Raw genomic sequence first — 26,132 nt, forward strand, 5'->3', positions numbered from 1 at the left:
TTTAGGTGGCAAAGCCTGAACTCCGTCTGTTTATCATTAAACTCGAGATTGTTTACAGACGATAAAATAATTGATCAGTCGAGCCAGATACTTGCTGCCCAGGAACTTGAATATAGGGCCCAAAGATAAATTTGTAACATCGGCATACAACCCAATATTAATAAATAATAGAATTCTGACAATGCCAGTAATTTAGAGGATAAATAAATGAGATCCCATAACTGAACCTTGAAAGACATCAAAATGCAATAAACCTAAATTAAATGTCACGTATTCTACTTGCGCATACTGTCTTTCTGCAGTAAATAACTCTCAGACAGCGTATTTAGAACTTTACAAATCTCGTTAAATCAAATTTTTCAGTAATATTGAACGTTTCAAGAAAGCCAAGGCTTGGCAGAACAGCAGGAATCTTCCAAATAAAAAAATATCATTTTTAATATTTTTATTACACAGTTCTAAAATTTAAGAGTGGAGTTTGAGTTGGTTTACCAGCGTGAAAATAATACTGTTAGTTAAAAATTAAATTTTTACCTTGTAAGAAACTATTTAGCCGCTTAAAAAGTACACGCTCAGCTATATTCGAAAACAATAGAAATACACAAACTGGATGATACTTTTCTGGGTCGGTCGTTATTTTCCTGCCTTCATTGAACAACACCGTAACCCCTGGAACTTGTCAAGCAGCATTCTATTACAGATATATGCACTACGGGGGCCTGCGATATTATTAAAAGCATTTTGATAGAAAAAAACAGCAACTTCATTATCACCAGGCGAGTACGTGTTCATTAGAGGATCAATCATCGAAATGACTTCATATATTGCAGCGGGCTACAAAGAACACTGAGCCGTTAGCCATGTGAGTGGTAAAAAGAGGCATGGAGCGCTCCTGTAGCTATAAAGTCACTCCTAAATTTACTAGGAAATGATACCTCGCCATAATTAACACCATAAAATCGCAGTGCAAAGAGAAAAACCTTCGTTTTATTTTTTTGATCCCCATGACTGCAATGATACGTCGCCAAAGCAATTATGGATAGTGTAAGGCAGGCGAAAAATCATTAATTAACAAGAGCTTCATCTTTATAAAACCTGCGTTTATTTCGAAATTTCTTAAACTTAGTGAAATAATCCAATCTCGTTCCCTGGTTTATTTTTCAGATGTCAGAACATCTTTTCCCGTTTCCAAAGAACAAACAAGCGAAAAACCTATTATTTTGTTCAATTCATTTGAAGAGAGCCCTCGTCGTCCAATATTTCTTGGCCTTCTTTCAATTGCTCCTTCATAGTTTGTACTGGAAGTGCCGCATAGTAAAATTTGCAATTGCTTTATTAAATATATCGTAAGCAGAAGACCATCCCATCTCACGATTTAAATATAACCCAATTAAACGTAGACATTTTGACGATGCTATTGTCTTCACGAACCTTCTGGACGCGCACGGGAACATTCATTAGTATCTTCTCTAAAAATAGTGAAAGGAAAGGTAATTGATCGCTAATCCTAGAATAAACACCCGATAAACAATCTGATGCAAAATTAATGAATTAATATTTTGACAGAGCCGTTCTAAACCCCGGCAGCAAAACACCACAGAAGCGTGCAGGGAAGGGGAGCGGCATTATTGTGACAATCGAGGCCTCCGGCACTGCATGTGATTTCTGCACCCAAACAGGTTTGCCCGCCATAATGACGCGCTCTCGCTGCGAAGAGCAGCTGAATTTCAGAATTTCGCAAATGCTGCATTGCATGATCGGAAGGCAGACACGAAAGAGAAGAGGGAAATATATCGCCTGTCCCGTGTTCTCGTGCCCTTCTGAGTGTCTTTCGAATGCGTTACACTGGCTCCTGCAGTTGAGAGGGTTAATTTCCGCAATGTTAGTATTAATGTAACGGGAAAAACAAAAACGCACCACTTATTCAGGTTTGCGACTTGCTGTAAGATTAACAAAAAATCCCCTTGACGAGGGCGAAACAAAACCATAGTGGCTATTCCATGACAAACTACGCCGAGAGTTTCAAAAATCATCATGAACAAGATAAAGATTGGACAAGACGTCAAAAGACAAATGTTTGGATATCCTGTGTGTTTCAGCGAGTTAACGCTGCAAAATTTTTATAAATAGGAAGTTTGGACTAAACAAAACTTAAGGAACAAACTCGCACCCGTAGCGGACATAATTTACTGCAAGAACTCGTCTTGTTAGGTATATAATTGACTAAAGCATAGTAATTCACTTTATAACTATCGCAGTTTGGTGGTTAGTCCGAAAGTAAACTTCAAAGCCGTGGACAGACGATGCCATATCGGTTTTGAAATGAGAAAAACTCATTTCCTAAATGCCTGCAGCGCGGCTAAATCCGAAGCCTTTTAATACTTTTTTTTTTTTTTGCACAAAACCATATTGAACGCATTAGAGACGCATGAAGATCCGTGTAAACAGCCTGTCCACTGATGAAGCGTTGCGGTGACTACGCAACCCAATCAGACGTGAATGCGCCATTGCGCCACAAACACTTTTTTGTTTCGCACCTTGGTGCAAGGAAGAAGGTAATCATTATGTGTGGTTGTTATGTCTGAGGCTGACGGAGCGAAGTAAATCGCACGGTACTGCACAGTAAAGCACGCAGTTCGGATTTGGTGCCAGCAACCCTAACACATCAGTAGCGGATATGCCGTTCCCTCCGAGCTTCCTGCGCGTTTCATGCGTTTAGTTTCATTTCTTGTTTTCTTCAGAAGAGAAAAAGAAAAAAGAAAAGAAAAACCGCCGGATATCCTTGCGCTAGCGGGCTTTAGAAAATGAGGTTTTCTTCGTTCAATGAACTGACATAGCAAGCATCGTGTTGTATGTGGGTTCGATTTCCCTTTCGGCACTAACCACGCAAATGCGTTAACCTAAATATATTTAGTTAACGATACGTAAATCGTTACGCAAGTAGAAGAGCTTTTGCACTAAATAACAACCCCCGTGCTAGAGAGTAATTCTACTTCGAACTCAATATCTTTAGCAATTTTTGAAAGCGTTCGTTGATACACTCGGTATAAGTACACGCCATCGCCAGGCTTCCCGCCTCGAGACACTGATATTTGTTTGTATCCAGAAAACTTTTCAGCACCTGAATTTGAACCATACTATCCTTTTGTCAAAGCAAAAGGTCAAAGTGCCGTTAGTACGTTTGGCAGTGGGGTGGAGCGCCCATATAGCGTTGATACCGAGAAAACTCTATGGCATGTGAATTTGAACTATACCACGTTTTTGTGAAAGAAAAATGTCAAAACGAAGTTAATCTCTCTAGCCGCTGTTCGTGTGTGGCTCGCGACCCGTATTGTGCCAACCGAACTAACCTGACACGCGGGAGCCAAACGTTCAGAAAATCGCGCAGCATCCTGAAGCGCGATAGCCTGCGTTCCCGCTACTGTTGGTGCAATATGCGACCCCCTACTTCAATAAAAAAAGAAAAAAAAAAAGAATGAAAGATATCGGGAACCACCTGGGACAAAAGTTGAACAAAGCTTGCTGTGCGAACAAATGAATTCCTTTCAACCTGGGCACAACGCCTGGAATCGACAGGCGCAGCGGCTACCGCCGCGGTGTTTGCAACGTAGCCAGCGTGGTTATACAGAACGCGAAGAAACTGTTAGAAGTTCGGAACGTAGCGACGCCTGCAGGGCACGTTGTCCGCGAAGGGAATTAGATTTTAAAACCTTGTGCTTTTTGCCCAACAAGTGGCGCAGTGAGCGCTGCTACACTTGCATTCCTACTTTGGTACATTTTTCAGTCGGGTTGGCTGGCCGATGAAACGTGCCTTGCGAAAACACCTTGTCCCTTCGAAAGGGCGGGTTGGAAGTGAACGGAGCTAGTGGTGAAGAGTTTGTCTGAAATGGGTTACAGCGGATTGGACTGTTAGGACAGTTAGACAAATTTCGTGAGTAAAACTCCTCACAAGCGATAGAGCCCCTTGTGATGTCATTCTTCCTAAAAGTCCAGCACTCCAGTATTTAGAAATTAGGCACCCTCCACCCAGATGTGAACTAATTACATCACGAACCAGTAAAAGCCGACAGATATGGGCTTGTTCCTGCAACGAAATCAACATTGCGAGCTAAGTTGCTGTAATTAATTGACTTGAAGTTCATTATTTTTTTTGTATAACCAGTGGTTATAAAAGAGTTTTGGTTATTACCATGGTATCTTCACATTTCAATATTGTTATAACTGTTCAATAATACAAGTTCGACTGTGTTTTTAGCGAAACTAAATACCTTCTTTACAATTTAACTTTACTTGCTCTGCCCAGCACCACTGCACCGTTTTAGACAAGTGTGAGCTACGCACTGCGACGTGCATGAAAAGACTTAGTTTTCAGCAGCAAGTGCTCTAATGTGGCGCTAACCCAACGCCCAGTTCATTTGGCGAGTGACTAGAGCAGCGCCGATAAAGATAGACAGGAGTGTCCGATGCATTGTCGCGGTCAGCCGTTCGTTCGCCCCCAGTCAACAAGTGAGACTTATGCGCGGCACACACTTGCGCAAGTGGCTTGCATTCCAAATCCAAATCCTTTATTCAGTATTCAGTATTTTGTACAAAAAATACTAGGGCAGGAACAAAAAGCTACTGTACTAGTAGCTTGACGGGGTTACTGCCCCTGTCTTGGCATGGGTGGAAGACAAAAACAAACAGGCACTTATGCACAAAACAGAATTCACAATGCTTTCAGATCACACACACTCAAACACAACATCGCGTAATTATGCACTTGCTAGGAAAATCAGATTAACAACAGCAATAAAAAAAAAGAAGACAAATACAGGGCATTGAAATGCACACTGCGCGAAATGATTGTTTGGTATTCACTGTGTTTCTGGCATGTTTCTGCCAATACCAGGCACTGTCTCCAAAACAAGGAAGGGTCCGGTGACAAAACAAGGACGGCCGGGAAAAAACGAGCCTTGGATAGGGAACGACATCATGACCTAGCGACCTAGCTTGCCAGTATACTTACCCGTGATGACCTGTGTCGTTTCGTGCACGTATGTATACGCTCTTATGCAGTGCTTCTTTTTATATAGAAAAACTTTGTCCGCCCAAGATGTACTTATTGCTATCAATGGATGGATGTCTAATGCTACCGTAGAGGCCACCTGTTTAGATATTTCGATGCGCATTTTCGCAGAGCAAGCAATTAAGTAACGGAGCAATGATGATTTAGGCCTGTTCACTTCCAGGGAAGACAGAGATGTGCGCGCGCTGATGAGGGGTTATAAAAGCGAAGAAAAGAAGAAGGAATTGAAAAATTCTAAATCGAGTGTATCGAATTATTACCGAGGTCTGAGTTGCGTCAGATACTTACATTAAAGTGTGTGCGTCGTGTGTATAGTGACTGCAGCTTCGAAGCCACCCTGGAATATTTCTCAACCATGCCACGAAATGCAACAGCGTCCGCCATGGTCACTCGTTCGCTATGCTATAGGTATCTTCCCGTGTCTTGGATTGGGATACGCGAAAACCGTGAGTACACTTTTTTTCATGTTGCGAAAAACAAGTGAATAATTTAATTACTGTAATAACATCAAATGACGACCATTTGCGTGATTTTTATTCGTTTGTTGTTAGAGTTACGCTAATGCTAAGCAGTCCCCAGGTTTGCTTGCTATCTATAGTTTTTGCGGGCGCTGCTATTTAATGTTACTGTGCTCACGTTCTGCGCGTTCATTGAAATGTACTTGTGTAGAAAAAAAAAAAAACATATTCAATGGGGTAGCAACGAAAACGCTTATCGTTTTTTATAAGTGAATGAGTGCTTCCGTACAAACACCACTGACAGTTCTTGTACTGACTCCGAAAAACACTTGTCTCCATTTTCTGATGACTCGTCTACTTGTAACGAATCTAGTTTGTTACGCAGCCTTGTACGAGTGCTTTTTGAATCACTGAGAAAGGCAACGGGCCTTCATTATTTCTGTGAGTTATGAGCCATTTTACCGTGTTATTGTATTTGAAATAGGAGATATGCATGTATTCATCCCTAGCTTTCGATTTTGCAATGAGGGTTCCTGATAGGTAGATAGGTAAGCGCAGATGGCTGGGCGGGCTGGTACGGCACAGCTTGATAAAAGCATGGATTACGCAGTGAAGTGCGTGCTTGCCTGCTCCAATGCCTGCGCGAACATGCAATTATACTTCCCTCAGGTGCTTGCTTCCTGAGAGAAATTGAATTTAGGTAAAGATGCGGGCAAAAAAAGAAAAAAAAAAAAAAGAAACGGCGACAAATTGGCACACTAGTGGAGATGCAAAAAAGAATATCAGCGCCTGTGTGTCAGCTTGTCTCCGTTCAGCTTTTTGTTGTGTTGAGCTGCAATTTTTCATAAAGAGGAGTGCAGCTTGACATTTTTTGAAGAAATCAGCGGACAGAATCTACACAGCCTTCCCAGTAGACTTTGTGTGCCCTTCTGCCAAAAAAGAAAACACGAACTTGCTTACTTCATTTCGAGACAGACGCAGTGTTCACGTATTTGCATTCGGGCGCTATGTTTATTTCGGATGAAGAAGATGCTTTTGACTTCGACTTTGCTTTTGCTGATGCCGCGGAAGTGTCACTGCGTACGTGTGTTCGCGGTTCGTGCTTTCTTGCTTTTTGCATGGAGGATTCTGGCGCGTGCTTTTTATTCATGGTGGCTCGCATAAACTGCACTTAAAGCTCAGTGCTGCATTGCACCATTTGCTGTTAAATGGTTGGTGTCCCACTGTGCAATTTCAGCGCAGAAAAAAAAAAAAAGAAAAAAAGAAAAAGCTTTCGGCCAGTTAGTGTAATTCGCTTGACAAGAACGCGACAGTGACGACATTCTCCTTTGCCATTCGGCTACCCCGTGATGTTGAGTGCGCCGGGTTGAAGTGTCTTTCATTTAATTTATTTCGGTCGATTTACAAGAAAATGGAGGTGGCCAAGGCAAAGGCTGCTTCTTTGCAGCTGGAGTCTTCCCTGGCCCCCTGTACACTGTGGCGGACTGGTGGCCAAGAACACTTCAGAAAATAAAACAAACACGGTTAACTAATACCTGTGTCACACAAAAATTTGCGTCCCTCATTGAACCCGACCTGCATTGAGGTTTTCAAGGTTTGACGCATCCGGTGCTATACGGGCGTTTTGAATGACCATTGTGAAGTTTTCTTCGTGCGCGTTAGGCGGCGTCGATGCTGTCGATGCCCGCTCTCGAATGTGCTTAAAAACCCAAGAGCACTTGAGGAAGCGGCTTCGAGCCAAGCATGCTCGATTGCACTTGAAAGTTGCGGTGTGACAACCTCGATATGCACTGAGTTGAATGCAGATTGCAGATCGAGTTCAATGACGATCAAACGGGTTTGTATGGCAGACGTATAATAGACAAGGATGGAATCAGGTTTGTCTTTTTGGAGCAGCTCAGAGAGCAGTAATAAACCCATTTTTGGAGCAGGTTTGGAGCAATGAAATGAGAGTTTTGGAGCACTCGAATTATGTTTTGGAGCATGTATCTAGGCTCAAACGCAATTAATAATAGCAATTTTCGTTTCCTGGCATAAAAGTTCAAATGCTTTGCTGACTACGCACGCCTCTGACAATTCATGACAAACAGCCAAAACATGTACAGGTGCTTAAAATAACACATATGAGCTGAGAAACAATTTGAAACAGACTAGCAGCAAATGGAATGCTTGTTTCTACACTTCATAATTGGACGTCATGTTTAACTGAAATTTCACTATTTAGACTAGATAGATTCAAAGCTGAAGTCTACCACTTTGATGTGCACAAGCACCGCCACTAGTTAGCTCACATCAATGAGCGGCACATTTCCACTCTTTCTTGTGCATATCTTTTTTGATTCTATGCTTAAGCTGATAATTTTCTGGGCAGTGGTCAGTAGCGTTTTCAGGGAAACGGCATTGAAGGGTAGCCATTTCCACGTCCTGCTGGTGGCTGCTGGCATTATCGCTAGAACTAGGATGGGGCTTCCTTGAATTTAAGACACTGACAATGGGCCCTGTATGGCTTTTCAACACTCTTGAGAACACTTTTAGTGGCTGGCACCCAAGCGGCGTCACACCCATAACAGTTCAAGTACTATGCGTTTGTCTGGCGTAGGCATGACAGGCTCGATAGTGAAGTACCTGCTTCTTTTCACAGAATAACCATTAGAACAACCTGTGTAGTTTTTTGCAGCCGGGCAAGTTTCTTAACGGATCGTGGTAGATTGCAAGTGTGTGCTTCGCTCGCTGCTCTCACTTCCACCACCACCGGCGATTCTAAAGGCTGGGGAAAGTGCTTTGTTAAGTGCGCAGATATATATATATATATATATATATATATATATATATATATATATATATATATATATATATATATATATATATATATATATACATATTTTTTTTTTTTTTTTTTTGCGATAAGCTTTTTAAATCACTTGTCGCTCGCTTGTGTTGTACTTGTCAACAAACATTTACAGTAAAACCGCAGTGTGACATAGACGCAGACATCAGGAAGACGCTCTGTTGGCAGACCAAATCAGAGCCGTGTCGCGCTAGTGTGAGAGGCCCTTAACTGATACTGCATCCTTTCCTTTCCTATAAACCAATATAATTAAATTTAATTCGTGCATTCCTGGCTCAATTCTGTCATGAGCTCGTTCAGCATTTCGTTGCGTTTATGATGTATACAAATGTATTTCACTTCAGTTTTTTTTTGTTGTTGTCAGTATTCTTTATTTTTTATTGCTGTTTTCTTCACATTTTTCTTTGCTGACGTTTAACCTTTGTTTTGCAGTTTTATCTTGTTTTATTTTTAGTTTTTGTGTTCATATTTCTCGCATTTATTTCGTTTTTTTTTTGCATTGTTATTTTTTAAATTAAGTACGTCCTTTACCTTTGTTGTTAGTCAACTTTCTTCCCTCAACGCCCTCCAGCGTCTTTACGCTGGACGAGGAAAATTATGGACACGTTCGCGGGAAGTCGTCATTGAATCGTTAGCAAAAACCGCCGTCGTCCTAAAGAGGCATCACCTTCGCGAGCTAGGGCGTACAGTAATTCAATTACATGAACTGGAAAGAATTAGCCCTAATGCCTTTGCAGGGGAAACCGATAACATTAGAGCAGAGCTTCTAAACTTTGAAACCGAGAAATATAACCGGACCTTAATAAGGTCTAGAGGTTCCTCGACCAACAACTATCTCGACGTGCCCTGAGTGATGAAATGCAGGCTCCTCTTGCGAAAGAATTATTGGAAATTCAATATGCTGGCTGAACGAAGAGCGATACATCTGGAATTCTCGATTCTTTCTTGGACTATTATCGGAAGCTCTTGGGGAGCTGTAGAAGCCAAAATGGGAGATCAGATTGCAGCTACCTGCTCTAGGTTATTCCTCGACTTGACGATGAGCACCGTGCTGCAGTGGGCGCAACTATGACATTGATCGGGATTAAACCAGCTATTTTCTAACTTCAGGGTCAGAAATCACCGGATGATACTACTGAGTTCTATAAAATGTTTTCGCCTTGCCTTGCACCTCTTTTGCTGGAGGTTTTCCAGGCATCTTATGATGCCGGTTTTCTGCTCGCACTTTCTATTAGGGGCACACTATATTAATAACAAAAATCACACACTAATCGGTTGAAGGCTCTTGAAGGGTGTCTTACGATTTGCCTCTGTAAGCAGATTGTGAACTTTTTGGTAAGGTTCTTTGTTGCCGTACGCATAATGCAGCCCTTGGATCATGTAAGCATTGTTGATATTTTGCTATACGGATATGCTAAAAGGTTTGATATTTCGTTTGGTTTGGCTCGTTAGACGTCCCTAAACGACTGAGGTTATATAAAGAGTTCTATAGAATGCCAACTGTTAACCACGAGGTAGCCAAACATACTCTACTGAAATAATCGGTTCGCCAAAGTTTTCCTTGAACCATTTTATGCCAGCATTATTAACAATGCGGTTTATTTATTTATTCATTTTACCCTCAGGGTATATATACATATACATTTCAGAGGGGAGGGGCAAAAATTACTACATTGGTAAACAACAATGATATAAGCAATCAGATAAGGAACACGGTATTCGAACACCAAAGAGCGAAGCAAACGAACAAAAACGCCAAAGAACTCATAAAAGCAATTGAACGGGAGGTAGCGTCTAGAGTATCAGGTTAGTTACCGCGTTTTTAAATGGCGTTGTCTCTCTTATGGATGTACAAGCTGAAGGCAGGTTATTCCATTCGTTACTTGTCTGAATGAAGAAAGCATATAAACGTGTCGATGTTTGACAATGGGGTATGCTGACTTTATGAATATAATCACGACGAGAGGAAATAAACACAGGCGGGCGGACCCCCATAGAGGAAAGAGTTGGATTATGGTAATATATTTTGTGAAATAAACATAAACGAGTGATCTTCCTACGGATTGATAGTGACGATAAATTTACTCTGGTCTTAGTTTGTGTTACACTGGCTGTTCGATGATAGTTGTTAAAAATGAAACGGACTGAACGATTTTGCACGGCTTCAAGCTTGTTGACGAGTGTTGTGTGGTATGGATCCCAAATCGACGATGCGTATTCTAGCTGTGGGCGCACGTAGGTTTTATATATAATGTGGTCTCTCCTTTGGTCATTGTGAAACAAAGATTTTGGCTTATGCTGATGACATCGCCCCTTTTGTTCTTGCAAAAAAAGTGTATTCGAGGCTTTACATTTGACTGAACAGTTCTTCGAGATACCAGGTCCCGCTCTTAATTTGGACAAATCCAAATAATTTTGGTTGGCTCAATGGCGTTCGAGGCCAAATCGTTTTGGCAGCATAATTTGGGGTTGTGGCTCCCTACACTACCTAGAGGTTCATCTGTACGAGGTTGACAGCAGTGGTGCATATTAGGATTCAGAAACATTGGACATGAGGCGACAAACTTATAGGCTTGGACGTGTCGGGAACTAAAGGTGTTTCCTGGGGCACAAGTCTGCAAAACGTTCTTGTTTGCAAAGCTTGCTTACCTCCCGAAGGCTCTTTCTGCATTGGGGGAGAAAGAAGGTGCATGTAATATACAGAATATTCCAGCCTTCGCGTGGTGCGTTTAACGGGAGCTGATGCGTCGTAACAACCTGTTCCTTCCTGTGGAGTTAGCAAAGTAGACCTTGTCCACTTGTCCACTTGGCCTTGTCCACTTGTATTTGCGAAAGAGAAATGTTTCACATTTTCTCTTTCCCGAATATTTTTTACTACCGGTGCTTATTCGGCATCTAAGTGCTCACTTGGCTTATCTATTCACACCGGCTGGGCAGGGTCGTGAATGGACTGTGTGAGGATTCCTTGTTAAGGAAGTTGCGGACACCTTCAATTTTCTCGGTGCGCGTTTTTTTTTTTACATTGCCTGTATAGCCTATCCAGAAGGCAGAGGACTCAAGGCCTTACTGAGTATTTGTTCCTGTACCATAGAATCCCCTGCCCTATCAAGGCTTTCTGATACTAGGGCCATTTTTTTACCCTACACCAGCTACACCGGTGTAGCAGATTTCCAATACCTCCAATGGTGGTTTGCTACACTAGTGTAGCTGGTGTAGGTTAAAAAAATGGCCCTACTAGCGTTTTAAAGAGCGTTAAGCGCACGTGCATTCAACCTGCTGCAAAAACGTCTGTTTTTCAATTGGAGACACCAGCGCTGCCTGTCAAGGCGCATTGCTTCACGCCAAGAAGATGTTTGTGCCATATGCGGTGAATTGCCGCGTGTGTAAGGCGCCACGCCATTGATCACTATTTTTGTTTTCTGTGCCGTGATGTTTTGTTCTTCTGGGGGATATTACAGCGAACGCTTAGGAAGGACATTGAGATCACAGCTTCCAGTATTCGTTTTTTTCCTGTTGAGAAAAATAAGCTGCGCCTTTTGATCTAACGATCTTGATGGGATTATTACGTTTGTGGAAGAGCTGCATAATGGACCGTCATGCTGAATCTCCACGATCATCAATGTCTTTATACAGAGAGCAGTGCGCTTTGGTGCGGAGAGTATATGCTGCCCCGGAAGAGCCGCCTTTAAATACCGTATCTCAATACGCGTGTGTCCCTCCTGGAATTTCGAGTTTTGGGACGATGGGGTGTACTGGAGCATAGCGGACTCGCATTATGCGTCCCGGAGATTTGAGGCATGAGCTGTTCGGGTTTCTCCTTTTCAGATGTTTTGCTATACAATAAATAAAAAAAGTCGGCGTAGGGTAGTGGCTAGCGCGCTAGCTAGGACACGGACATATGGTGGTTCGGGCCCTCGCGTGAACATAATTTTTAGAGTATTAGCCCTACTGCACACATTAAGCGAGTTTGGTGTGATGCCGCAATCGACCCTTGACATTGCCGTTACAACAGGTGATGTTTGCCTCAGCGTTTAGACAGAGTGCCTATGCCACATGTCCTCATGCATACCATGCATACCACGCCACTCATGAGGCAAGGAATGCGTTCACAATAAAAATGTTAGATGATTAACCCAGTCCCTATGGCTCGATGCCGCTTTCGTCGGATGAGTGCCGCCTCAGTATATAGTGCGTTTTTTAAGAGCGTTAGCTCTTACTTCTCACGTTTGGCGATTTCGGGCCGGTTTGTCCGGGTCTGTCACGTGACCACCAAGGGCTTGAGTTCGAATTTCGCTAAGTCCGGAGCAGTGTTCATTATGATGAGTTGCCACCCTAGCCACCCCTGAAGCAGTGTTCACCATGGTGGGTTGCCACCCTAGCCACCCAAGATGGCGGCCACCCTAAGCCCACCCTAGGCCTTAAAGAACTCATCGCAGTATAAATTCTTCGGCACGCTACACCTTACAAATTACAATTTGATTTACATGTGTCGTTGAAAATTAGATTTTCCATTCACAAATGCCTGGGAAATGTTTTAGCACCCTTGTAAACAATGCGCGAAGAGGCTGTCTTACGATAGAAAACAATCTGTGGTGCCTGATGAGAGTTTCTTTTTAAATATGCGACTATTGGCAACTGCCTGTAAAAAAACACCAACACTTAAGCTGTATTTATGGCTGATAATAATAGAAACCCAAAGCAAGAAAGTAAAGTAGCAACATCTTGCGCGATTCACAAGCTTCGTTTCATTTTCTCAGTATCCAAATATATATTCACGGGAGGACTCATCCAGGGCTTATATATGTATGCGACCAAAGAATCATGCTTTACTAAATGCGCGGGAAAATAATTTTCCCAGCTCAGCTTCAGCAGAGCCTGCTGCCTCACCACGCGAGGAAATGGGGGAGGGATGCGCTATTGCCTTCTTCAAAGTAAATCAGTTGCCTTGGGGGGGGGGGGGGGGGGGGATCAGTTGGTTTTAAGATCAGAGCGCCTCTACTCATGAAGGCTTATTCACTCAATTCGCACAAGATAGGACATCATCTAAGCGTATTGAAAAAATGCTTTTGCAGGAGGTATGTAATCATACGTGAGAGCAAGCAATTTTTTTTTTTTTTTTCAGTGTTTGGAGGTTTCGCGTCATCCGAAGCTGTGCGCTTTTACAATGTCAACATTAAGGTGCACGGCTGATATCGCTTCTACGTTGCGTCACTCAGTCGCTTGCCAGCGTGGAACAGAATTATGGGTCGGCTATAGCAGTAATCGGAAGAACCTGACGACGTCGCCACGAGCTTGAACTCAGGCGACGAATGGGCTAAAATCGAGAGTTGCATCCCCGTAAAGTATGCAAGGAAAGGGACGCGTCCGCGGCGTCAAAGCCTGCGGTGTTATTCTGGTTATTGAGTGGTGATTGAGCGACAGTGGAACGCTAGGCTGTTTTGAGTGTTTGAATTGAATGGTGCTGCGCACATCAGTGGTATCTGCAAGCCTAATAGCCTCATTCATCAGTGACATCAGAGAGAGGCGGTGTTGAGCGACCGGTTGTAGCGCTGAAATTTACAGGCTTCTTTTTTTACTGCTTTTCGATTGTATACTTCAAAAAGAACAAGTAAGTCGTAATGCATCGCATGTATGGCGACTGCGCTATCAAAAGGTGAAGCCTTTCAGACGATCACTCAAGGTAGCACCGAACACACCGCTAACAGATGACTACTTCTTCAGTGCACGTTGAAGAACCCCAGGTGGTCGAAATTTCCGGAGTCCTTCACTACGGCGTCTCTCATAGCCTGAGTTGCTTTGGGACGTTAAACCCAAAAATCAAACCAACCAACTTCTTGGAACTCATCAACCAATCGCAGGAGTGAAAAGATCAAAATAAGTCGGCAAATGATAAACTGGAACCTCATGAGATTGCAAAAAAAAAATAAATAAATAAATAAACGCCTCAGCAACTTAGTCAACCGTCACAAAAAGCAAAAAATGCGACTGTATGCTATAGGGCCACGAAAAGTAGAGCCACATGAGGCGAACGCCTTTACGAAAGCTATGCGCTGGCTGCAAGCAATAAAACAGCAGCCAGCAGGTTAGCCCGAGATACGAATCCAAGTGGCTCTTTTGTACATTCCGGAGTAGAAAGCGGTCATAAACCTCGGCCTATTATTCGCGTGTTATCCCTGTTCTTATACTAGCAACCACCATTACACAGGCACATAACAAACAAATACCTAAGCGCACTTGAATATCGGGGACCAATTTCCTCCCACTGCCTCTCGTTACAACCTTACGACACCAAGGCGTAGCACGAACAGTGGCAGTGTCTAGTGAGTGCTTCCTTTTACCCAGGACGGAGGCGATGAGAGTAGGTGTGGAATTATGTAGTGCAAGAGCGGCACATATGTTGCCGTAAGCTGATGGAAACGCCAATGGTAAATGCTGTTACTCCGTTGCGGCAAGAGGGGCTCATGGATCGGAGCTTGGCAATCTAAACGGGCCATTGTTAACAGCATAACGGTAAGTGTGAAAAATGTTATATGTCCACTAAGGGCCGATTTTGCTATGCCTTTATAGAGTGCAAGCAATGCCCTATATACCCCATTGGTCAGTGGAACAGAGCACTGGCATTATACGAAGCCTAAAGGAAAACGGAAGTGCTCGGAGCAGCAAATTTGCTAAGAAGGACATTCCTCCAGCTCTCAAGCACTGCCGAAAAAGAAAGGCAGTCTGTGAGCGTGCATCACTCGAGGAACGTTGCAGGGATTCCTGTGGAAGATCGATCCAATCACCAGGCGTGCATCAAATAGTTTTGGCCTATAATCCGGCAGCAGACCAGAATACATATGTAACGTTATGCTTAGAGTCGTCAGTGAGGAAAGCGGCGTGACACAGAAAATTTTGCATATATTAGTCTAGAATATAATTTCACTCATTAGCTGGCATGCTCTTTTCATTAACTGGGGAAGGTCGTAACAATGGAAACATGCCGGTGGTTACCTAAACCATTGTCATAGCAGTCTTCGACAAGAGAGACACAGAGTATACAATCTCGGGAAGCCTAATTTTACCTCTATTGGCCCCAGAAGAAGCAGACGTACAGCGCATATTGGAGCGGTCGTATGGCTGCAAATGCCTGTAAAAACTTTTCTGCCGCCATAAGGTGCAGCGTGAGGTTGTCAGGCATCTCAAGAGTGTCAGCAATTAACTCCTTTGGGTATTGCGAGGCAAAGGCGCATAACGCACCACTTCGGAAGAAACATTGCTCGAGGGACATGCAGATAACTCAACACACCCGAAATTAAGTGAACGGTCTCCCATAGCCCTTATACATTCAACTGCCACCACGTAGATTTTTTCAGTGCTTATCCAGCGCGTTCTTCTTTCGATACAGTGCTTCCTACATGAGGCTAAAACGTCATGTCTTATGTGACTTTACCCGTATATGATCAGCGACGGTAAACGTCAGTGAAATCTGAAAGGGCTGGGAAAAAATGAGGAGGTTCCTTTTGCACCCGTTGAAGAATAAATCCGCCTTATCCAGCTAGACACGAAAAGCGTTTGTACAAGTGTACATGAATACATATCTAACAGAGGCGAAAAATGCACCTTTCTATTGCCAAATGGTTTATACGTGCTCTGACCTCCCTTTCTTGCGTTTCAGAACAGCTGAGCACGTAGTCGCCGAAATGGACGCGGCTGCAGCGTCAGAGTCCCCAGCGGGTCGAAATAACTAACAAACCTTCCACTTCCCTAAAGGTTCGCAGGGGTCCACTATATACTGATCGTTTAACTAAATGCAATGAGCCATGTTAAACAGAAAGAATGTCCTAGTTTTGTGAAACCTGTTCAGTATACTGTTGAGAGTGGCATGGCATATCCGGCGTGTTTTTCTCGACCTGGGATGTCAGTTGTTAAGGAGTAAGTAGTCAAACATTAAGTAAAAAATCGGCTTCAGAAACCAAGTGCCAATTCAGAAGCTGTAAACCGTCTTGAAAAACACCTGGTACAAATGTACGCACCAAGACAATAAAACATAGCTCGCACTGCAGAAAAGCTTCCACGTGACGGCGGTGTTGCTTCAGCGTCTGAAGGCGCGTCTCAGAAAACAAAATGCCCCTTTCTGTGGACCGCTCTATCGATGGGGCGTTGTGTGTGGACTAAATGGCAGATGTGCGCCAGCGTCTGCTGACGTAAGGACAGCAAATATACCTGGGTAAATGGTACCCTGGCGCCATCATTGCAGTTAGCTGTTTTTCGAGGCGATCTACAACTTCTAAGCTAACTAGACTTTACTAATTAAATGACAAAATATTGCAGACACGCCACGCGGTTATTTACACCCTTTGTTTCGTTTACTGGTCTCGGAAACTCCGCCTTTTAAAACCTTGATTACATTTGGTTTGCATTAGGCGCTTCAGAGAAGCTTACCACTTTTTTAAAATACATGATTTTTGAGGTATGAATAGGGCTGCTATACTGGTATTGGCAGACATCAGAAATCGGGTCGGTAATGTTGACGTTTAGGCTGGCTAACTAATTTCTGGTCATTAACTTAAGAATTATTCCCCGTAGCCGTTTTCTATTGCTGGAGTTAGATGGTACGCCAGGATTAACACTTCTCCTTTCGTCTGCAAGGCAGGTACGTAAACTTTAACGTGTACAGAGCTACCACTGATCCTTAATGAAAGAATCGACCACATGTATTGCGTTCGTAATGCTGAATGCGACTGCATGTACGAATTGTGGTTATAAGTTCGCCAGCTTCGTGGAAGTCGTGCGCACGCAAAGCGATGATCAAGCTCCCGAAATGCAGTGCGCCTCTAAAAGACGTCTTAACGAGGTGGTCAGAAACATCTTCGCGCTGATTTGTGATAGCAGGTCACCTAATTAAGTGCTTAACCAGACGGATTACAGTCGGCTTTCAAACCAGCTTAAAGCCGCGAATGTTGTCACATAGCTGCGATAGTACAGGATGGCGGGCAAAGTAGTCTGGAAGGAGACCTTATAGAGGATTAGCTTTGCACGAGAAGTAAGAAGGTGACACACATATTAGAATCAGAACGCTTAAGGCTGGAAGCCAGGTGATGCAGATGTTTGAGTAATTCTCACGCACATATGCGCAAGGAATCATGAATTAGTCACAATCCTGGCTGCGTGATCGCGGCCCTTCGCAGACAAACCGGCAACGCCGCGTCAACTAGGCTCACAACTTCGCTCTCAACATGTACGCGCCACAAGTATACGCGCGGCTTCGCAGATTCACACTGGCGCACATCTGCGCGCTCCGCGACTGCTTGCTGCCTTTTCAAGCCTTCACGCTTATGCCGTGGCCATTTTATAATTTCGCTTCTTAGCCTCTAACGCGCGCCCTATTAGTTGGCCTTGTCTGCCATTAAGCAGCAGCCACGGCTCCGCAAAAGGACGATGCGAATACGCGCCGCCGACCACCGAGCCACAAAACGCCTCCTCAAAAGCCAGCTCGACAGCGCGCCAAACACCGAAAGCACGTGTCTGAAACATGTAGGAAGATTTGTGGCTCGCCGCGGTCATCCCTTGAACCACAATGCGCCACCCGCTGCGATCCGCAGTTCGATTGCAGTGAGATCTAAAATAAAGCGAGCGCTTTTTGCGCGCGTCACACAACGAGCCGTCAGCACAGACCTTGTTAGCAGCGTCGAGGGGCGTCCCGCACGTGACACGCCGTCAGCTGAGTACCGCGCAGATCGCCGTCTCGGAAACGACTGGCAACGCGACGCCTCCCGCGGCGCCCTCTCGCGCAGTTGCGTGCAGCAGCGGCTGCTGCGCCGACTCAACGTTCTCTACGTCGGCGCCCCATCCGAGTTATTGAAGGAGGCCGTCAACATGAGAGATCTCCGTGACGCGAACTGCTCCTATCAGTTCTCACGCTCCTAGATAAGAGACGTGGAATCGCCCCAACGAAACCGTATCGCGCAGTGCATTCCCTGAGTGAAAGCTACACTCGTGTCGCGTAGTGCCGCGGATATGATCGTTGGCAGCCGTCACTGGACATTCAATTACCCAGTGGAGCAAGTTGGAAAAATCACCATGGAAACGACGCAGGCGTCGGAAGCATCTCATTGTTGCGCATTGTTTGCAAATACGTCGTCCCAAAATTGGACCAACGCATGCTTTGTCTTTGGAGGCCACCAAAGTCCATATCGACAAGTTGAAATGCGGGCGTGTAAAAAGAATAGACAGAGGTTTTAATGGGGCAAAGCGCTGAACGCAAATTCATTTTATTCACTTTAGAACACGTATGCAAAAAAAGGTGACAAAAGCAACTGCGCCCTTACCAATTTGCTAGTTTGTGCCCATGCACTTAGTGCAGAAATAGCGTACCTACGCGCCAGTAACAAATAATTATACAGTGTATCCGCCTTCCATGTAAAAAGATATCACTTATTATGCGGCCAAAGAAAGAAACGAAACACCAACAGAGAATAACGTTTACTAACATTATAATAAAACGTGTGGAGGCGAACACACTTTTAGCATGGTTATAGGACTGCAACAAAGTACAGTTTCAGCATAACGCTGCCTTTCGGCAAGAAAATGAAAGTCACTTTTGTTTATGATGTCAGTTAGTAAGCGAGAAAAACTGCGGCTTCCGACGCCCGACGCACTCATGAGGAACAATCGAATTACCCGACGCGGTGATCGGCTGAGCGCAGCGCGGTTGCCTCACTGAGCGTGATGCAGACTGTAGTGTACAAATATTCCTTCGGGTTTCCCGGAGCCTCCAACCCGGGCGCGACCGCACGTTCTCCACTAGGCTCAGCGACAAACTGTGCGCATGGAAGGGAGCGCGCGAGAGGTCGTGGATCATACTTGCGTTTGTGAGTGTCCTTGACGTCGTGCGATAAACAACGGCCGGTATTTAGCCTAGCCTAGCGAGACGGCAGCGACGCAGCGCGGTGACGACGAAGCAGCTGCGTCGCACGAATGACGCACCGGTGGTTACAGAACCGAGCGCTCCGACAGCGCGCAAACGTTTCTAAACTGCACTGAAATGCAAAAGCTCGGAAATGTCAGCAAAAGCAAACACTCTGCTGAAATACTTTGCGCGGCTAACTGTTTTTAGCCCGTTTGACGTGCTCGTGCAACATGCTCCTTTCATTCGGAGGAATGACTTCGCGCTACACAATGACGTCGTTTGCTTGCACTACCTTGCTCCGAACCAATAGTGTCCACCTAAGCTCCTTTTTATTACGAAAACCTCACCACCTCAATATTTCGCGAAAACCTCTCGCGTTGATGTCGCAGTTGGCGTGGTCAATACTAGATGGTTCCGATAAATGCCGCGACGACTCCGCCGTTGTGGTGCAGTGATTAGGGCTCTCGGCTGCTGTGCCCAAGATGCGTGTTCGAATCCCTGTCTTGGCGGCCGCTTTTCGATGGAGGCGAAAAGCTAGGCTCCCGTGTGTTGCGCGATGTCAGTGCCCGTTGAAGAATTTCAGGGGGTCGAAACTTCCTCAACCCTTCCATACGGCGTCTATCATAGCCTGAATTGCTTTGGGAAGTTATATCCGATGAACCAAACCAAATCAAATATTGCTACGAGTGGGACGGCCGATAAATAGAATTCAGTAACGTAAATTGGTCAGCATTGGCGATCGAACTGAGGTCCTCTGCACGCCAAGCGGGCACACAGCTCACATATAGGCCACGAAGGGTATGCTGATTCGAGCGTGTTAGAGGGACACCTAGTGAACGCGTTGTGGTGTGTATAACTTACGTCTGTTTGTGATGCATACTGATGGTGATACGTTTTTGAACTGCAACTATGTAGCTGTCCTACTATAATACTATTTATGTCGAGCCCAAAACCATTTTTAAAGATTACCTTCTTGACGGATTATAGTATTTTCATCGATCACTGTTGAGTGATGAGGTTGAGTCATGCCAAAGCAAACAGTATAAGCGTATTTTTTTCTCTTTAGGCTTAATTTAAGCGTATGTCGTGTGCGACTTAATTCAAAGAATTCAAAGAAATTCAGGAAACCGAAATAACCAGAATAAAATCGAGAACAAAAGTTTGCAGAACGCTCTTTGTTAACCTTTTAGTCACGCAATTTTTTGCACGACAAAGAAAAAGAATGATGTCCAGCTTGAGCTCTGTACTCTGCGAAATCGACTCGTCTGAGAGCACGTTTCTGCAGTCTTGCCTCAGGATCAATGTAAGATAAGTATGTAACGCCGTAGACCTAAATATAACATGCCTACTGTGACTTTATAATGCTGAAATTAGTGATATAGAGAGTTTTTAATGTGCTCTTTTCCAAATAATTGCGTGATTCAGAAAGTGTAGCCTTCTGGATTTCAAACAATATCACGCGACATCGATTTCTCAGTGCATCGGCGCCAGAACGAAGAAGACTGGAAATAGAAGAGGGAACGAGCAAGCGCATCGGTCATTGTGACGGAGAGAGCGTCATGTGCTTGGCTCTGTGCGAATTAAGCAAACTCCGCGAAGTAAATGGTATCGTCGGTGTTGCTTTTTTTATTCCATCTGTTGCGTGTATATGCAATGCTCCCTAGAGAGACAATGCCTGAGTGTTTCCCCCTTTCCATTCGGCCTACACAAAAGAGGTGATCTGCGTACCCGCTGCGATGGTTATGGCTCAAGCGCTAACGAGATTTGCAAACATTACTTTTTCCTATGATTATCGTGACTCAGAAGTTAAAAATGGGAAAACCGATTATATTGCTTCACCTTGATATAAGAAAGAATGCGCGCCTTTCCTCGCGGGAACTTCTCGCCGCTCTGGATCCATAACAATGCACCCAGGATTGTTTTTCCCTTCCGCCAAGTGTGCCCTCCTATGGCGCTTCTGTCTTGCGCATGTGTACTTGAGGGTGCCCTCCTAGAGGTGGCTTTGGAGTACGATCTCTTCAAGCATCCAGCGTTTGGAATCGGATGGCGCGAGCTTGGCTCGGAAAGTCTTCGATGTCTAGACCACCGAGCGACGGTCGAATGGCAGCGTGACCATATACTCAGTAGCCCTGGGCTATCTGCAGGTGCAGCGTCCATTGCTCGCCCTAGAATCTCTCTCTCTCTCTCTCTCTCTCTCTCTCTCTCTCTCTCTCTCTCTCTCTCACACACACACACACACACACACACACACACACACACACACACACACACACACACACACACACACACACACACACACACACACACACACACACACACACACACACACACACACACACACACACACACACACACACACACACACACACACACACACACACACACACACACACACACACACACACACACACACACACACACACACACACACACACACACACACACACACACACACACACACACACACACACACACACACACACACACACACACACACAACCCCGCCGGGGTGGCGCAGTGGATACGGCGCTCGGCTACTGTTCCCAAGGACGCGAGATCGAATCCCGGCCTCGGCGGCAGCTTTTAGATGGAGGCGAAAAGCAAGGCGCCCGTGTGCTGTGCGATGTCAGTGCACGTTAAAGAACCCCAGGTGGTCGAAATTTCCGGAGTCCTCCACTACGGCGTCTCTCATAGCCTGAGTTGCTTTGGGACGTTAAACCCCACAAACCAACCAACCAACCAACCAACCAACCAACACACACACACACACACACACACACACACACACACACACACACACACACACACACACACACACACACACACACACACACACACACACACACACACACACACACACACACACACACACACACACACACACACACACACACACACACACACACACACACACACACACACACACACACACACACACACACACACACCAAGTTAATGAAATCATGACACTCCATTGTTGTAACGCTACCCCGATGAAAAAAAACATCAGGTGGCGAAATAAACTTAAAAATGAACAGTCGCGTTCGTCGAATGTTCTGCTATACATGCAATATACCGGATGCTCCAGCAAACACTTTCAAAAATTCCTAAATATAGTGATTTCGGAAGAGAAAATATTTGCAGGAACAAGCCGAGGCGGACACAGTTTGCCGCAGCTCTTTTAAATATATAAGTAATCAACCAAAACCCACTGATTAATGTTTTTATTATAGCAATTGAGTAGTATAGTTTTCCAATGGGCAGTTCGAAGCCGTGGGCAAGGTGATGCCATACTTTTTTGAAGCAAAAAAAAAAAGGTGACTGTCCAAAGCCCTACAGTGCGAGGAAATTCCATGCTTTTTCCTGTACGAAACCGACACTGAGGTAAAGAGTAGCGCAGAAAGCTTGGTCCAGACGCACCGCCTACTGATGATGCGTTGCCGTGACTTAAAAACCCGCTGTGGCGGCTCAGCCGGAGTGCGTGTGTTTGCCGCGGCAGCCGCTTTTCCACGGAAGCGAAATGCGCCCGTGTTCTGTACAATGCCTGCACGTGTTGGAGAAATCCAGGTGGTCGAAGTAAAATCGGAGCCCTCCACTACGGTATCCCTAAGCATCCGAGCCGCTTGAGAACGTAAAATCTCATATATTGTACTCTGCCATAGCATCACTGTCTACGGCAAAAAAGATGAAGAGAATTCGAGCACCGGCTGATCGTTTAAAGCAATTATGTTTCGGCACCGCTACAAAGGCCTTGTCTTCATATTTTTGGCAATCTACAAAAATAGAAGAAAAAAAACCCGCAATAATATACAAATAGAAAGCGCGCGAAAGCGTTTTAAACAGAAATGACCACTAAAAGCCCTTAACGAGATCGACAATGCCGGACAAAAGACTACCAGGTGAAGGCGCCTAAGGTGCCTCAAGCAGCTCTGCTCCGCCCGGCCGCCATCTTGGCACAAGGACTTGCTTAATGTGTAGTGGTTGGCTTGTTGGTTCATCATACTTAGGACTACAGTGCATTAGTAACACGGATAAGAGAATGAGACGTCTCTCTTGTTCTTGTCTGTGTTGCTACTAGTCCTCAGTATGATGAACCACGGCCTGTCTCGAGGGAGAGAGCGCGCTCCCTCTTCCTCGATACCGGCCGTTGATGCGCGAACAAGCCAGCCACTACATATTACGCAAGTTCATTTCTAGTGCTGCTGACCCTCCATTTCCTCGTGACCCGTGGCCTCTCGTGCCGCATATAGCAGTGGTATTGTGCAGATCCGGAACGCACGTCTTTTGCATTAGTCGCAAACTGCTACCATCCGATGTCTTCATGCTCTATGGCGGACTCGTTCCGTCAGGCGATCAGCGCCCGTGTTCGCGTCCGTCCCTCTTGTTCTTGTCCGCGTTGCTACCGTGCTGTCGTCCTCAGCTGGCACAAGGAGACGGCAGCGGGCGGTCACGCGTTCTTCACGGTCTGGTTATGGCGCGGATTTTGTGGCCACGATCACGACCGCAATATAGACGGAAGGACGCGTTATCACCGAGGCACCCAGACATTGCGCGAGCTCTGAACGTTCTCTCTCGCTAACCGAACGAACGCCTACTGCGAACCTGGGGCCGCGCTCAGAGTGAACAAAGAAATCGTCCACAGGTCCGAATCAATGGCTTAGTTTGGCGCCATTCTTGTGGGTGATTTCTTTGCCCCTGAACAAACACGCAGATAGCTCGTAGCAATAGAAGATACAAAGAGGATTATGGGGCTCACGTGGTCAGGTATCCGTTTCGCTGGTGTGGGTCAAAGGTCGAGCAGCGAACTGAAGAGCCCTCGAGGCAACCGTTCGCGCCACCACTCCGCATGCAGGGACCGGTTCTCCCGGACCACACGGGGAAGGAAAGGGTTCTCGGGGCAACGTACGGGGAGCGAGTGGGAACCCTGCGGCATCGAGCCATCCACAAAGTAAAGGTGTTTGCGAGTGTAAAGGCTGTTTCACATGCAAGCGATTGAGTGAACTCAGCGGCGAGCGGCAGAGCGAAGAGAGAGAGAGAGAAGAAACCTTTATTTAGCCGGATAGTTATATAGGGCCGGGCCGAGTTATATTGCCCTACTAGATGGCCAGCAGGTCAAGCCTGTTAGCGACCTCGTATTCGCGCTTGAGGATCCGGTCTTGTATGCACGGGTCCGAGCTGCGCAGCAGGGTCTAGTCATCTGGATGCAGGATTTCTCCTAATTCTGGAGGTGGGGGGTCCTCCTTGCATCCCCAGAGTATATGGTTGAGGGTAGCTCTTTCATCGCACAGTGTGCAGTCGGGAGAAAATTGGCTGGGGAAAATACGTGAGAGAACTACCGGGTTTGGAAAGGAGTTTGTTTGGAGTCTCCTCCAGGTAATTTCGTGTTCTTTGCTTAGACGCTTGTGCGGGGGCGGAAACTTCCTTCGTTCAAAGCGGAAGTGATTTGTTAAATCATGAAATGATATAAGATTATCCTTGGCTGTCCCAAGAGCGGAGGTGGTCATCGCCCGGCCGACTAAACCTCGGGCTGTCTGGTGAGCCGCCTCGTTTCCAGGGTTGCCAGAATGGGCCGGTACCCAAATCAATTCAATGTCCCTATCTGGGAAGGGAATTTTATTAAGAATATTTAGAGTAGATTGTGCAATTCTACCTCGGGCGAAATTGTGTATGGCAGTCTTGGAGTCGCTGATGATATCTGCCTCTGAATTTGTAATGGCTAAAGCGATGGCTGCCTCCTCAGCCATTGCAGATGTGCGTACACGGAGGGAGGCCGAGAAGGCTGTGGCGTGTGTTCCCGTAACCCCTGCCACTGCAAATGCTCTTTTTGGAGCTGCATACTCAGCCGCATCAACGTAGATAACACCCGGTTGGTGCTTATGAGTCTTATGAAGAGCCAGGGCTCTGGCCATCCTCCTACCCTCGTGGTGTATAGGATGCATGTTTTTGGGCAGAGGCTTAATGGTGAGCCGCTTCCTGATTGGTGTGGGTAGATCTCTCGGTTCATATATTTCTGGCTCTGAATTTGCGTCCAGTGCGCCGAGGATTCTTCTGCCTGTTTTAGTTTTTGTCAGCCGCGCCATCTGTGTGGTGATGTGGGCCGCGCAAAGTTCCTCGAGTGTGTTGTGAATGCCGAGTTGAAGAAATTTTTCTGTAGATGTGTAATGAGGAAGCCCTAGTGCCGCTTTGAATGCTTGTCTGATGAGGCACTCCAGCTTGGTCTTCTCTGCGACATAAAGCTGTAGGTAGGGCACTGAGTAGGTGAAGCGACTGAGAACAAATGCCTGCACTAATCTGCACAGGTCTTTCTCTCTCATGCCCCTTCTCCTGTTGGCGATTCGTTTAATCAGACGGATTGTCTGATGGGTAGTGGCAGAAAGCCTGTTAATCGTCTCCGCATTCTTGCCATTACTATGGATGAAGAGGCCCAACATCCTCAGTGTCTGGACTTCTGGTATGGGTTGTCCGTTAACCTTAGCAGTAATGGGAATCGAAAAATTTCCAGCCTGTTGGAACTGCGTCGCTCTCGCCGCTCAAGCCGCTGCGACAGCTGAAAACCGGTTTTTGCGCCGCCGCGGCAGAAATCGCTAGCGTTCTCGCTTACATTTGAAACAGTAGCGCGGTCGAGATTTGAATGCCCTCATACGTGCGTGGCACAATATGTACACGCTATAATTTATTAACTTAAAATGATTATATCAATTTTTTTTTTTCCGGTGAAGTTTGAACCCTACATTTTGCACTACAGGAAAAATATTTTTGTGGTGAAAATGCTGGATGGACAGATGACCAATTGAAAGGCTAAATACGACCTAGCCTGTAGTAATAACTGTAAAGATATTTTTGACACCTACATGCATTTCGTACTACACT

At 45.3% G+C, this 26,132-nt stretch overlaps 1 protein-coding gene across 5 annotated transcripts in view; it reads right to left on the reverse strand.

Annotated features, from left to right (window-relative positions):
* LOC146190984 (uncharacterized) overlaps positions 1–25,475 on the reverse strand; it is a 49,702-nt gene extending 24,227 nt beyond the window's left edge. Inside the window, exon 1 of one of the 5 annotated variants that reach the window (XM_084601398.1) lies at positions 24,019–25,475. In XM_084601398.1, coding sequence (XP_084457524.1) covers positions 24,019–24,203 — 185 coding nt within the window. In that variant the 5' untranslated portion in view covers positions 24,204–25,475. Of the gene's footprint in view, positions 1–18,028; positions 18,194–19,216; positions 19,974–24,018 lie in introns of those variants that run through there. The other 4 variants (XM_084601397.1, XM_084601400.1, XM_084601401.1 and 1 more) reach the window with 4 other exon arrangements.
* Positions 25,476–26,132: the final 657 nt, after the last annotated feature.

This window comes from Amblyomma maculatum, chromosome 4 (genome assembly GCF_055883805.1).
Source record: "Amblyomma maculatum isolate TAMU_Amacu chromosome 4, ASM5588380v1, whole genome shotgun sequence".
Lineage (NCBI taxonomy): Eukaryota > Metazoa > Arthropoda > Arachnida > Ixodida > Ixodidae > Amblyomma > Amblyomma maculatum.